This window comes from Trematomus bernacchii, unplaced genomic scaffold (genome assembly GCF_902827165.1).
Source record: "Trematomus bernacchii unplaced genomic scaffold, fTreBer1.1, whole genome shotgun sequence".
NCBI classification, from domain to species: domain Eukaryota; kingdom Metazoa; phylum Chordata; class Actinopteri; order Perciformes; family Nototheniidae; genus Trematomus; species Trematomus bernacchii.
The window spans coordinates 765,635-777,570 of record NW_022987582.1 but is presented as its reverse complement, the minus strand read 5'-3'; the positions used below and the strand labels follow the sequence as shown (position 1 = coordinate 777,570).

Here is an 11,936-nt window from a genome sequence, read left to right as displayed (position 1 = left end):
ATAAATAATAACAATAATGATTTTAATAATACAATTGACTGCACCTCTTCTTTCTTTTTTTGTTTTTATTTGCTATTGCACAAACATAAGACTGCATTAAATCCAGAAAATGAAAAAAATGTTTTTACTGAGTTATGAAATGCTAAACAATTTATTTTATCTGTACCGATATGTGCTATATGATCTCACATAGAGCTGTCTAAAAAGTATGTTTAATAATTACTTAATCTGATGAATATTTGGTCTGAAAACAGATACAAATGTCAATTTAACAGTTTAAGTTATTCACCAATAGACCAGTTTATTCAGTTTGTGCTGATTTTGGAATATCTTACAACATCTTTAATGTTAGCAACAGTATACATATTTTTAACAGTTGTCCGCTGTGTTTTCTTTGCCAAGAGCTGTGCTGTAAGCCCCCTGTGAGGACAACCATCTGCCCTGCTGTCGGGATCATGAGTGAAACGCTGCAGGGGAGAAAGGTAACTGTAACCGAACCTGACCTCGGATTTTCTGGGTGAACAATAATAAATACAAATTGGCCTCGAAATGGCCTCTTCGTTAGCTTACTGGCAATACAAATACAAGGTTATAGGTTTGTTCTTAAATTGTTTACACACCTCCACAGTGAACAAAGAATCCAAATACAGTGACAATTCTTGATCATTTGAAATTAATGAGGACCACATCTAACAACAATGTATTTTCACAAAAACCTAAACCGTATCACATTAACACTCTTTTGCAAACATGATACTGTTTAGATGGAAGAGATTTAACTGTGAGGTGTTTGAGTATACTAGTGGATAAACACGGTTATACTGCAAGAGTTGTTTGAGTTTTGATAAAAAACATATTTTGATATACTTTACCTCGACCCTCATTTAGTTCAATTCATCCAGACTATTCTCTGTTTTTGTAATTTCTTATTTACTGTGGAGGCATGCAAAAACATGACATAACTTTTGACAATTTCATCATTTGGAAAAACATACTGGTCACATTACTCCACTAACCATCCATCACAGTTCGCACTCCTTAGACGACCAATAAAGATAGTTCATGATTTTAATATTTCGTCTCTCCAGCTATCTCGATCTCGCCTTTGACGCTTTCTGGCCAGTTCAGGGAAGTATGCACTGTTGTACGGCATCTCTCTCTCCATCGTCTCCCTCCCCGGCTCCTTCCTTTTGCCGTTCCTCTGGTCGAGCAGCGCCTGGGTTCTCCTCCTTTCTTCAGCCTCCCTCTGTAAACGCTCAGCACGCAACCTTTCTATGGAGCTGCAAAATACAGGGTATACAAATGTTTTATGTCTCTCCATAGGGAGATTTACAACATCATCACATTTTATTCATTTCATGACATTTACAACCATACAAACTAATTCATTTTTAGGGAAACTGTCTCCCTGTACAAAGCCAGGCTAGCAGTTTCGCTTGATTCCAGTTTTTAAGCTAAGCTAACTGCTAGATTAAGCTAAATATTCAGCGTAGTTCATGGTACAGTCATGAGAGCGGTATCAATCTTGTCATTTAGATCTCACAAAGTAAGCAAATAAGTGGAATATCCGCAACGTTAAACTATCCCTGTAAAACTGAAGAACTAAACTGCAAAAACTGAAAAATCATGCAGACTATGTCTATGACCATTCTGAGATGCTGGTCTGAAATCAATCTTCTAAATGATATCAGATGCTCCACTATTAAATATTAGTAATAATATAATACAAATATGAGCGACAAGAGTAATTTATCTTCTTACCTCTCTCCACTGCTCCTCCTGTCCCCTTTGTCTCTCCTTTCATTTTTCTTGTTGTTTTTGTTGTGTTTTCTGTCCTTCACAGCCAGTGCTTTCTTCATATCTTTCAACGGATCTAAACTGTCTTTCAATCTGCGATCTCTCTTTTCTTTCTCCTCTTCACTCAGTCCCTTTTTCTTTTCTTTATCTTTCTTCTGTTCTTTTTCTTTTTCTTTCTCTTCTTCTTTTTCTTTGGCGGTTTTCATGTACCACGGAGTGACCTCAGTCCCTGGTTGGGGTCCCAGAGATACCAGCAAGCCGATGGCGCGTTCCTGCTTCTCCTGTAAAAATTTAAAAAACAAAGAAAACCAGAAGAAATCAAAGTTTGTTGTGAAAAGATGCCAAAAGAAGATTTATTGTATTGTAAATGTAAAGAAGGGAAAGACTTGTAAAATGATTCACTTTTCCTTAAGCTAAACTTACATCAAACATTGTGACGTGTGAGAGCAACAGAAAAAGTAGCAGTTACCTGTTCATCTTTCTTATCTTTGAGATATTCAACATTCCCCTTCTTCTCCGACGAATCCTCCAGGGGAAAAAGATTAAGATGCTCCAAGATTCCACTTCCTCCGCTGGGTACATCCTCATCTTCATCTGCCTTCGTCTCTCCCGCTGAAGAGAGAGCCGCTCGGGATTTGTTTCTCAGATACTCAGTACGAGCCTGAGGAGAAGAAGAGTTGTTATTCTACATCCGGACTCAAAATATTAAAAAACAATCAAGGCTTCTTTATAATGCATCGTCATATTTCACTGTTTGCTGTAACTGAAGCTTCAACCATGAAGGCGTTTTCATCCTTATTGTTTGTGGTATTTTATAAAGTTACTGTACAAATTCTGCATCACAACAGTGAGGCTGCATATTAATATTACGATGATTACGCATATTAAATAAAAAGATGATATGATGACTAAGTTTACTACAAGCCTGGTATTGATTTTTAAAGGCACAGTTTAAAGTCACTAAAAGAAGTAGAAAACTGCACATTTACTTTTTGATTGTAGCCTTTTCTGTTCAGTTCAATGTTAAAATGAAAATTGCCCCTTAAAAGTAAAATGAAAATAGTTTCCTCAAAATTCTTTTAAATTTAACAAGCAATACGGTGTGTTTTTCGTGGTAAACGAAGAACACCAGGAAGGAAGAACTGGGTACATCTGTGTTTCAATTGTAAGTCTACTAATGAATATATGTTGAAGCCCTGTCTAGTACTTCTATCTTCATTAATAAAACAAGTTTAAAAGGGGCTTACGTGAGGGGAAATTCTGTGAATAGCTTAACCAGCAAACCTTATTGACCTATAAAGTGGTAAGGATGACTTAATTTCATTTGACATAAATTAGGACACACAAAGAGGTTTGTTAGAGGTGCACTTTTGTAGAGCTCAGTCACTGTTTGTGTCACACTGAGGCTCAGCTCTGAGGTCACCACAGTAAGTAACTACTCGTCAGCTCTTTAGCAGCATCATGACAGGAAGTACCAAACACCAGGGTGTCTTGATATATGCATGGGGTCACCTCTTGCTCAGCACGCTCCACGCGACGCTTGGCCTCGCGCTCCTCCTCTGCTGCCTGGGCCTCGTCCTTCCGCACGCGAGCGACGTTGTCCTTGTTTCGAACGTGCCAGCTTTTCTTCGGGAGGATGTTCATTGTTGCCTTGGTGACTGACTGTCTTTAATGTACCAAAGCAGATAGCAAGCAAGCTAGCGTAGCAGGCTAGCTCCGATTGAAGTGGTAATAAGCACGTCCAAAACACTCAATGTGTTCATAAAACCATTACGGTTGTATCTAGAGGAAGAAGGGAAGTAAGCAGGGCTAAAAATTAGCCAAATAAAGCCAGCAAAAAATAGATATTCCACAGTTGGCGTCGTTGATTTGGCTTTTTGCAACTAAGCTAACGGTAGCCAAGGTGCTACTTTTCATGTAGCGTTACAGTTTATATTTAACGGAACAGCAGCGAGCAGAGAACTCTCTTACTCAAAAGTACCTAGTCGTTGGAACAATTTAACATAAACAGACAGGTAAATAACACTGTTACTATTTGGCAGGGAGGAGAGTTGCTCTTGCTAGCTGCCAGCTGTAGCCCACAGGAACAAGTAGACCCAAACAGGAAGTAAACATTACACCTTGTTGAAACGGCACACACACATGTGGCACTAGATGGGGCTATAATTCCTCCTTCCTATTTTATTCTGATTTAAGTGAGAAAGGAACAAAAACACATACAGTTAACTGTTTGCATGATACAAAAAAGTGATGAACATTTGCATTTATAACAACAAACACACTCTTTTCATTTATACCCGGCTTTATGTAGCTTAAACATACACTGCTTATTGTCACTTTACCTTTGTATATTTTACTTACTTTAACAAATTGTTCATATTTACTACTACTCATTATGCATATACATCTACAACATTCTTGTTTACATTCAGTTCAGATATTTACATTATTGTCTACCACAAATTTGTATTTTATTTTATACATCATTTACACATAATAGTTGTATCTACTACTATTTATGTACGTCAACTGCATGCCAATAAATGACATCGCACTTTTCCAGATATTACTATTACATGTCACTTGTTAGACGCTTTTCAAATCAAAATGAAAGTTGTTTCAAGGAGTGAACTTTTGTTTTTAGCATGTATACAGGGTTCATACATTCCTTGCAGGTGCCTCATCATGTTTTCTCATGTTAAGCAGTTAGTTAAACCTAAACATGGTTCATACGCTATGTTCAGCTAGATGCTCCTGCTGTCTGTTTTAGTATCTGCTGTCGTCGACTCAGCATTTCAATCTGCTTCACCAAGAACTGCTTGTCACGGCCCTCCTGAAAGCAAAATATCCACTGTTGCATCAGTAAGCCTGTGCATATGAGGAAATCACATAGGCCAACCTACTTATTGTCCAATTTCAAGAGCATGTATGTCTTTGCTTTACTCCACGCCATACAGATACATGTAAACAACTTACCAGTTTAATCTGAGCTCTTAGCAAGGCAACACTTTTTCCATAGACGGAGGCTAAGGCCACAAAATAGCACATCACCACACTGCCAGGGAGGAATGAGTTGTGATTACACATCATAAAATGGACAGTAAAGGGCCATATAATACAAAGGTAAAATATAGACTGCAAGCTATATGTAGGTTAAGTACAGTACTGAATATGCCAGGATAATAGTCCTACAGATAGTTGACTCACCAAGATAATGCAAACAGGGGGATGGAGAATGACTGGGAACCAATGAAGAAGAGAAACTCCTGTGTAATGATGGAGAGGTTGTGGAAAGATCTTGGCACAATCGACCACATGCTGGGAAAAAAACGGAAAGGGCCGCAACCCATTGAAGGACGGATCCTGGGTGGAGAGAGGGAAACACTTCAACAATGTAATATAACATGGAAAACATTCAATACTTCTCTGTTAGGACTGTTACAGTGAATAAAGGTAGAAATCAGACTTCAAAGTGACATTTCAGAGTACTTTGATGTCTAAAAGAATTTTCATAGTATATCATTTTGATTTAAGCTTCAACAATTTGCCATTATCCAAAGCAGCATGTGATTATTCGTGTCCATATTTGCATCAAGAAGCTATACATTAATAGTTTGATTTTGTTTAGTTCTTAACAGAAGGCTGCTAAGATAAAACGTAAAACATAAAATAGGCACTCACTCAGATAGACTGTATGTCATGACAACTGTGCCCAGGCCCAAGCCAAACACGAGCACCACCAGGAAGAAGAAGGTGGAGGTGGTGGAGCGAAACGTCTTCAGTGCTGGCCGACAATTATGGAAGAGTGTGATCTGAGGAGAAATGGGTGGACAGGGTTAGTGACAAAACATAAGCAAAGTATTGGGGAACATCTTTCTGTTCACCAGGTCAACAAGAGTGGTTGTGTGGTACTTAAACAACAGGGAAGTTGGAAAATAAAATCTTAGATCTCAGGCTCACTCCAACAACGCTCATTAAAGCAACATCTTCACCTTCTTGAAGTAGAAGAGGAGGATAAACTTGAGGGTGTTGATGAGCGGCAGCAAAGGGCAAAACAGAGCTCCAGTCCAAACCACAGTCTGACCATAAACCAGTCCGAGCACGTTGGCGGGAACCACAAACTCCTGTCGACCCACCCACTGAGCCAGCTTATTGGACCAGTTGTCCACCACCATCCTAACACACAAACACAAACAGTACAATCACACACTTTAGTTGACAAAAATCGGAATTTAGTGACAGTTTTAGACAAATTCCCACAGTGATTTGTACCTGCGTGGAAACTCCACTAGGACGAGCACAGCGATGTTGATGAGGAAGTCAAACAGAGTCAGCTTATACATCTCCTGTCCTACACGCGTTTCCCAGCACTACATGATGAAACAAACAATAAACAAAAAAGGAACCTGTTGTTAAATGTTAGAAATATTATGAATTAACTTGACCTTTTTGTCATCTTTACTGTTTCCCCCATTCTTAACTTAACTTTTGTCGTCTCGATCCCTGTTTAAGGTTTTGTCTAGCTTTGATTATATTTGTGAAGAAGCATAATAATAATTGACATGTATTATTACCGGGTAAAGTAAATGGTTGTATTGACAGAGTTTACAATCTCCAGTATTTTCAGCCCCTTCGCAAGTGATCTGACGCCACAGGGTGAAGAGGAGAACACCCAGACTCACCAGCCGAAGAAACACTGCCCTACATGTGAAGGATAAATTATTAGAAATGTTATTCATTCTTCATTTGGAAAGTCTTTTTTTCTGTCTCTCCCAATAACCATAACACGACCCTCAGATTCTTCTTCTTACCCTTTACAAACTCTGGAATTAACAAGCTCCACTCACCCAGTTACAACAGTACTTTTTGCTGATTATACTTCTCTACTTTTACTTGATAATCTTCTGAATGACAAATCTGACATAGGATACTTCCACATTTTGTAGTGGTATATAGTTAGGTACTTCTTTCACTACTGAGTTTAGATGACACCACCTTTTGCAGCATGCTCTATAAAATGTATTATTTATGGGATTATACATCATTGACTATTCAATTCTAATTTGGGGGAGAAATGTTTAATATACGATGATTATACAACTACTTTTTGACACATTTTGGCCTTAATTTTCGGCCACTTCCCTTTGTTTATCGAATGGATTTAATTATGATTATAATAATATTCAAATGCTCTGACAAATTCTCTCTCGAACAGAAAAACCAGTGCGAACCGTAACAGTGCCACTATGACGGTGGTGCTGGGGGAGTATCGCTCTATCAGGGCGATCTGGTCACACAGCAGCGGCACCACAAAGTTTCCGGCGGTGATGACGATGGAAGGCAGATACTCAAAAAACAAACCCAGGATCCCTCCCTGGCCCTGCCCACTCTTTACCTGTTTGGCAATGAGATGGAGACCAAAAAGGTCACCAAACACTTTCAGACTGAAGACAATGAACAGAATTATTCTTGTGTTTGACTTCATTTACCTGGCTGAACTCGGTGGCCGCAAAGATGCCATAGAAGGCTGCTATAATGAGCCCAAATGAAACAAAACACATAGAAACACGTAGAGAGTATAAGACAATTTTCTGAGATAAAGTCAGAGCGGCTGCCCTTTTCTTTATGCTCTCCTCCTCCAGATCCACCTGAGAAAAGAGGAGAGATGAGGGGCCGTGTGAAAGCACCTCGGGGAATGATTATGCAGAGAGAACATCACATTCCTCCATCCCGCTAAGTGGGACAGCTCCCCTCTGACCTGCAGCTGGTAGTGGATGTTCTGCTGCTTCAGTTTGGTAGCTCGGTCTCCCAGGCAACCGTAGTCCCAGCTGGTGAACACGATCATGCTGTAGTCGCCCACGGTGCTGCTTCCCGTTGCCACGACAACTCGAGCAGCAGTCCCCATCCTGCATGAAAGTGCATAAGCAGCAAGAAACAGATGCAGAGGGTCGAGGGGATTGAACTCTCAACTCACGCTTTTCAAGGTCACTCTGGTCATGTTAACATATTGAACTGAACCCCTTAATGAGATGGCTGAGAGTGACATTTAAAATGTAACTCAAAAATACATCTACTAGCCTGGAAAAGGCTCAAAACAACTAAAAAGAGACACAAAATCACTACAAAGACACAAAATAACAACAAAGACACTCAAACTGACCACAAATAAACTACATAGAGACATTAAACAACTTCAACATGACCACAAATAGACTATAAAGAGACAAGTAACTATAGAGAGACTCAAAATGACTACCCAAAGGGGCAAAACTACTAACTATAAAGTGTGTTTTGCTCCTCAGAGGTGGCTGAGGCTTTTGCATTTGTCTCATAATCCAACCATGCATACACACATTGTACAGGCTGCATCTTGATTTATTGAATGTGTTTGTTCTGGGACTGACCTCGCTATGATACAAATGAGGCAGAAGACAAAGTAGAAGACAGCGGTGAAGAGGTAGGCCAGCGGGATGTTGTAGGAGAAGTTCTGGTCCTCCACCATTGTGTTGTTGTAGTAGCCATAAAACAGGTATGAATACTCCATGAAACCCTGAACACAGATCACAGGACGGTCACTGTCACTCAAATTAAGTTGTGTTGATTGTTTGATGATCAATTAGTCCATTTTATTGTTGCTGCTCAAAATGTAGGAACTCAGTATCTTTAAATCCTGGCCACAGTTCTGTGTTGGAGATTTCAAAAGCTAAAGGTGTACAAAATCTTAATGACCAATTATGACAACCACTAATATCATATCAGTTAATCAATTAGTATCAGTTTCACATTAGTTTCTGCGTGTCTCATATCTTTGAAGGTCAATGTGATGCAGCAGTTTCTCACCGTTCCTGAAAGTAAGTAAAGGAAGTAATTATAGAACACCACCAGGCCTTCAGGATTAGGATCATAAACCATGCATGCCCCTTGACCTGGAAAACACAGAAAAAGGAAAGCTTGACTATTTCTGCATACATTCTCACAGATCATAGAATTTCTATAGGTTTCCCCGAACCTTTCTGAACATGTAGGTTATGCTTTCCTAACGTTTAGTACTTACATAAAGAGAAAACAGTGAGAGGGAAAGCTGCGACATGCTCTCCTGTGGCTCTGCCATCAAACTGCCAATTAGATACAGCTACTTTCCTCAGATAGCTTTAAAGAATCCAAGGGTTTTAATTATGTCACATTTCCTTGGAACAATGACTGAGGGCCAAAATAATAAAACTACTTTAATGCTGGAGAGTGAATCTTTGACTGTGCATAATGTAAAACATTAGCAAATGAACCAATCACATTTGTATTTACGTTTTGTTTTGAGAATAGATCTTCTGCGATTGCACCGCTGACATCATTTCTTTTCCTGAGGGGAATGCAGCTGCTGGTACTTTCTCTCTACATTTACCGCACTGCCGCCTCTGAGCCTCTGTTGCCTGGAAACTGTTGCATCAAACTGTGAGAAGGCTTCCCGTGTATATAAGAAATGTGTGCCTCATTGTCAGGAAATAAGGGGAAATTAAGGACCCTGAAAAGATCATTTACCACTGACATGTATTACCCCCTGGAGTAAATACAAAATGAAATGTTTTGAGCCATCTGCAGCCTGAACGAGTCTTTACCTGTGCTGTTAACAAGTGCGGCCCCGACGGATCTGAAGACGATGCTGGGGACGAGGACAAATCCAGCAATCAGTAAAAAGGAAACAAAATTGAGCACCACCAAGAACCGCAGGAACAGGAAGTAGGACTGGACACCACCTCCGAAGTTCCCTGTGGGGCCAAAGGGTCATGATATATATGTACAAATCTGTATTGCTGATGTAAATGTAACTAATTAAATAAACACAATTATAAAGTATGTAACATAACAACAACATTTAACCATATTGTGCAGGAAGTAAGTTCGAGTTATCTGTAGTCCTGAAATAAAAGGTAAATTGTTTACCTCCGATCTTTTGCAAAGTCTTGCTCCACAGAGAGAAAAAGGAGAGGAATCCCATGCCGCTGTCTTTGAGTTTACGCAGAGATTTGGCATTTTTCCGTTTCCACGAATCCCTGCTGGAAACCACAGGCACCTGCATTTGCTGCACCTGCCTGCAAAGGCAAAGTTGCAGTAAAATTAAGAAAGTGTTGTGTGATAAATATGATAGTCTTTTAATTAATTGGTCTGTAAAAAAATCTGATGGACAAATATGGATTTGGTTTTTGTTTATGTGGAACTATATATGCACCTATCTATCTATCTATCTATCTATCAATCTATATATCTATATATCCATCTATCTATCTATCTATCTATCTATCTATCTATCTATCTATCTATCTATCTATCTATCTATCTATCTATCTATCTATCCATCCATCTATCTATCTATCTATCTATCTATCTATCTATCCAACTATCTATCTATCTATCTATCTATTCTGTCACATTCATATTTAGATGTGTAATATTTAGATATTAAAGCTTCCTCTTCACTTAAAATATGTAGTCCGTCTGTGCAACTTCGATTAAATTGTCTTTCTTTCTTAAACCAGTAAACAGAAAAGCGACTGCTTGGGGGGCTTTATTACATTTCTAAATGGAAAAACCCTTTTTTTGTGTTTACTGGTTTAAGGAAGAAAGACAATTGCTACGAAGGTAGACAGAGTGAGGATGAACATGTTTCTATGATCACCTTAAATCTCAGATTAAGACTTGTACATGAGAAGATTTTGTAACATCAGGCAAAAAAGATAAATGAAAGTGTATTGACTGAACAACAACGACGTGATAAGGTACTGCTACTACTGATTCATTTATATCTGTTAAGGTTTTTTTTAAATATCTTTTTGAAGATTCCTCTCTGTGTGCATGTACACGATGTCATGACTTGTAATTGTGTTCGTTTGTTTGATTTACTGTGAACAGTTGTACTTCTGACATAGCAGCCACATATAATTCATATTCACATAAGTATGAATGAATAGTTTGCACAACAAGAAATATTTAAATACATTTAAAGCAGTTTTTCTTAGTTTTTTTTACCTTATAGCTCGTTTCAGAGCCATGGGCAGAGGAGTGGCTCTGAGGTCTCGAGGCGGTCCACTGCTGCCCTCTTCATCCTCCTCTTCATGGGGCGAGCTCCAGTCGAACTGAGGCTGATTCTGATTGGACACTCGAGACGGACCCCGTCTTAACCTTAGTGACTGCTGGTCACTGTGGTAACCATACTCTAAGAGTGGTGAGGGTAGAAAAACAGCGAACAATAATATAAGCAACATTTGTCAACACAATTCAACAAGATTCAAAGATGATTTCTCATCATCAGAGACCGTTAGAAATTCAGTCGATTCAGACATTGATTTAAATGATCAGGTTTTAAAATGAACAAACAAGTAGGAGAGTAATGAGATCAGAGGAAAGAAAAAACACACCTTCAGTATAGTCATGCACCTCTCTGGAGCCTGGTCTCTGTGGTTCACTGGACATTTCTCTGATGCAGCTTAACACAAGCTTTAAATACTGTCCTCTGGAAACACATCTAATTCTAAACCAGCAACAAATCCAAAATAAAACAGATGGTGAAGCAGCTCCTCATGAGGAAATGCTGCCTAACCAGGAAGCCCTTCACTGTTGTCTTCTCTCACGGACTTTGCTCCCTTTGTAAATGACCACAGGTACTTCCTTGTGTAACTTAACCCATTATTACCAAGGAAACAGTCACCATTCATTTATAATGTGCGTGGTCTAATAACCAGCCAAAAGACAATAAGAATACATCAAGAAAACAAGATACACTTAAACTAATTTATGTAATTAAAGACTTTAGAAAAGTGTTTTTTTGTGCAATTCAGGAATTAGTTTGATGCATTTTAATTGTCTGCAGTGATGGGAACAAATTCAGTTTATCCTAAATATGTGTTCATGATAATAATAACTGTATTTATGTATATGTTAATACTATAAATTATATTTGAGCTAATTCCTCATAGCTCAAAGAAAGCACTGGGACACTGTTGTGATGTAACTAAGAGGCGTGTTGGTGTTTTCCGTCATGCCGGAGAGTTAATGATTTCCATTCTGACAGATGAGAAAAAAGTGATGTATAAAAGCCTTTTCTACTCGATCTATCTCACTGACAACACAAGGTACTTATGAACTGA

At 38.8% G+C, this 11,936-nt stretch overlaps 2 protein-coding genes across 3 annotated transcripts; both read right to left on the bottom strand.

Moving 5' to 3' along the window:
- Nucleotides 1-263: 263 nt before the first annotated feature.
- On the bottom strand, nt 264-3,887 carry leng1 (leukocyte receptor cluster (LRC) member 1). 2 transcript variants are annotated; one of them, XM_034127736.1, is made up of 5 exons: nt 3,310-3,887; nt 2,267-2,458; nt 1,762-2,078; nt 1,017-1,280; nt 264-467 (listed from the first exon to the last, which is right to left on the bottom strand). In XM_034127736.1, the coding sequence occupies exons 1-4, from the start codon at nt 3,439-3,441 to the stop codon at nt 1,061-1,063; spliced, it is 861 nt and encodes a 286-aa protein (XP_033983627.1). In that variant the 5' UTR covers nt 3,442-3,887; the 3' UTR covers nt 264-467; nt 1,017-1,060. The 2 variants fall into 2 exon arrangements, with proteins under 2 accessions (XP_033983627.1, XP_033983626.1); XM_034127735.1 differs by having other exon boundaries at nt 264-1,280.
- A 71-nt stretch (nt 3,888-3,958) lies between these two features.
- On the bottom strand, nt 3,959-11,818 carry tmc4 (transmembrane channel-like 4). The gene is made up of 16 exons (XM_034127732.1): nt 11,208-11,818; nt 10,819-11,005; nt 9,736-9,884; nt 9,411-9,560; nt 8,638-8,723; nt 8,202-8,347; nt 7,556-7,703; nt 7,287-7,445; nt 7,029-7,192; nt 6,372-6,498; nt 6,070-6,167; nt 5,790-5,973; nt 5,479-5,609; nt 5,005-5,160; nt 4,774-4,852; nt 3,959-4,630 (listed from the first exon to the last, which is right to left on the bottom strand). The coding sequence occupies exons 1-16, from the start codon at nt 11,260-11,262 to the stop codon at nt 4,538-4,540; spliced, it is 2,112 nt and encodes a 703-aa protein (XP_033983623.1). The 5' UTR covers nt 11,263-11,818; the 3' UTR covers nt 3,959-4,537.
- Between the last annotated feature and the right edge of the window lie 118 nt (nt 11,819-11,936).

What these genes read in the sequence shown, in the direction of transcription:
- leng1 (XM_034127735.1), bottom strand. Translation starts at nt 3,441, where the DNA reads ATGAACATCCTCCCGAAGAAAAGCTGGCACGTTCGAAACAAGGACAAC. An exon ending in TGGAGCGTGCTGAGCAAGAG is followed by an intron (nt 2,459 to 3,309) that starts GTGACCCCATGC and finishes TCTTCTCCTCAG; the next exon opens with GCTCGTACTGAGTATCTGAG. An exon ending in AAGATAAGAAAGATGAACAG is followed by an intron (nt 2,079 to 2,266) that starts GTAACTGCTACT and finishes AAATTTTTACAG; the next exon opens with GAGAAGCAGGAACGCGCCAT.
- tmc4 (XM_034127732.1), bottom strand. Translation starts at nt 11,262, where the DNA reads ATGTCCAGTGAACCACAGAGACCAGGCTCCAGAGAGGTGCATGACTAT. An exon ending in TTTACTTACTTTCAGGAACG is followed by an intron (nt 8,348 to 8,637) that starts GTGAGAAACTGC and finishes ATCTGTGTTCAG; the next exon opens with GGTTTCATGGAGTATTCATA. An exon ending in CGGCCACCGAGTTCAGCCAG is followed by an intron (nt 7,193 to 7,286) that starts GTAAATGAAGTC and finishes ATTGCCAAACAG; the next exon opens with GTAAAGAGTGGGCAGGGCCA.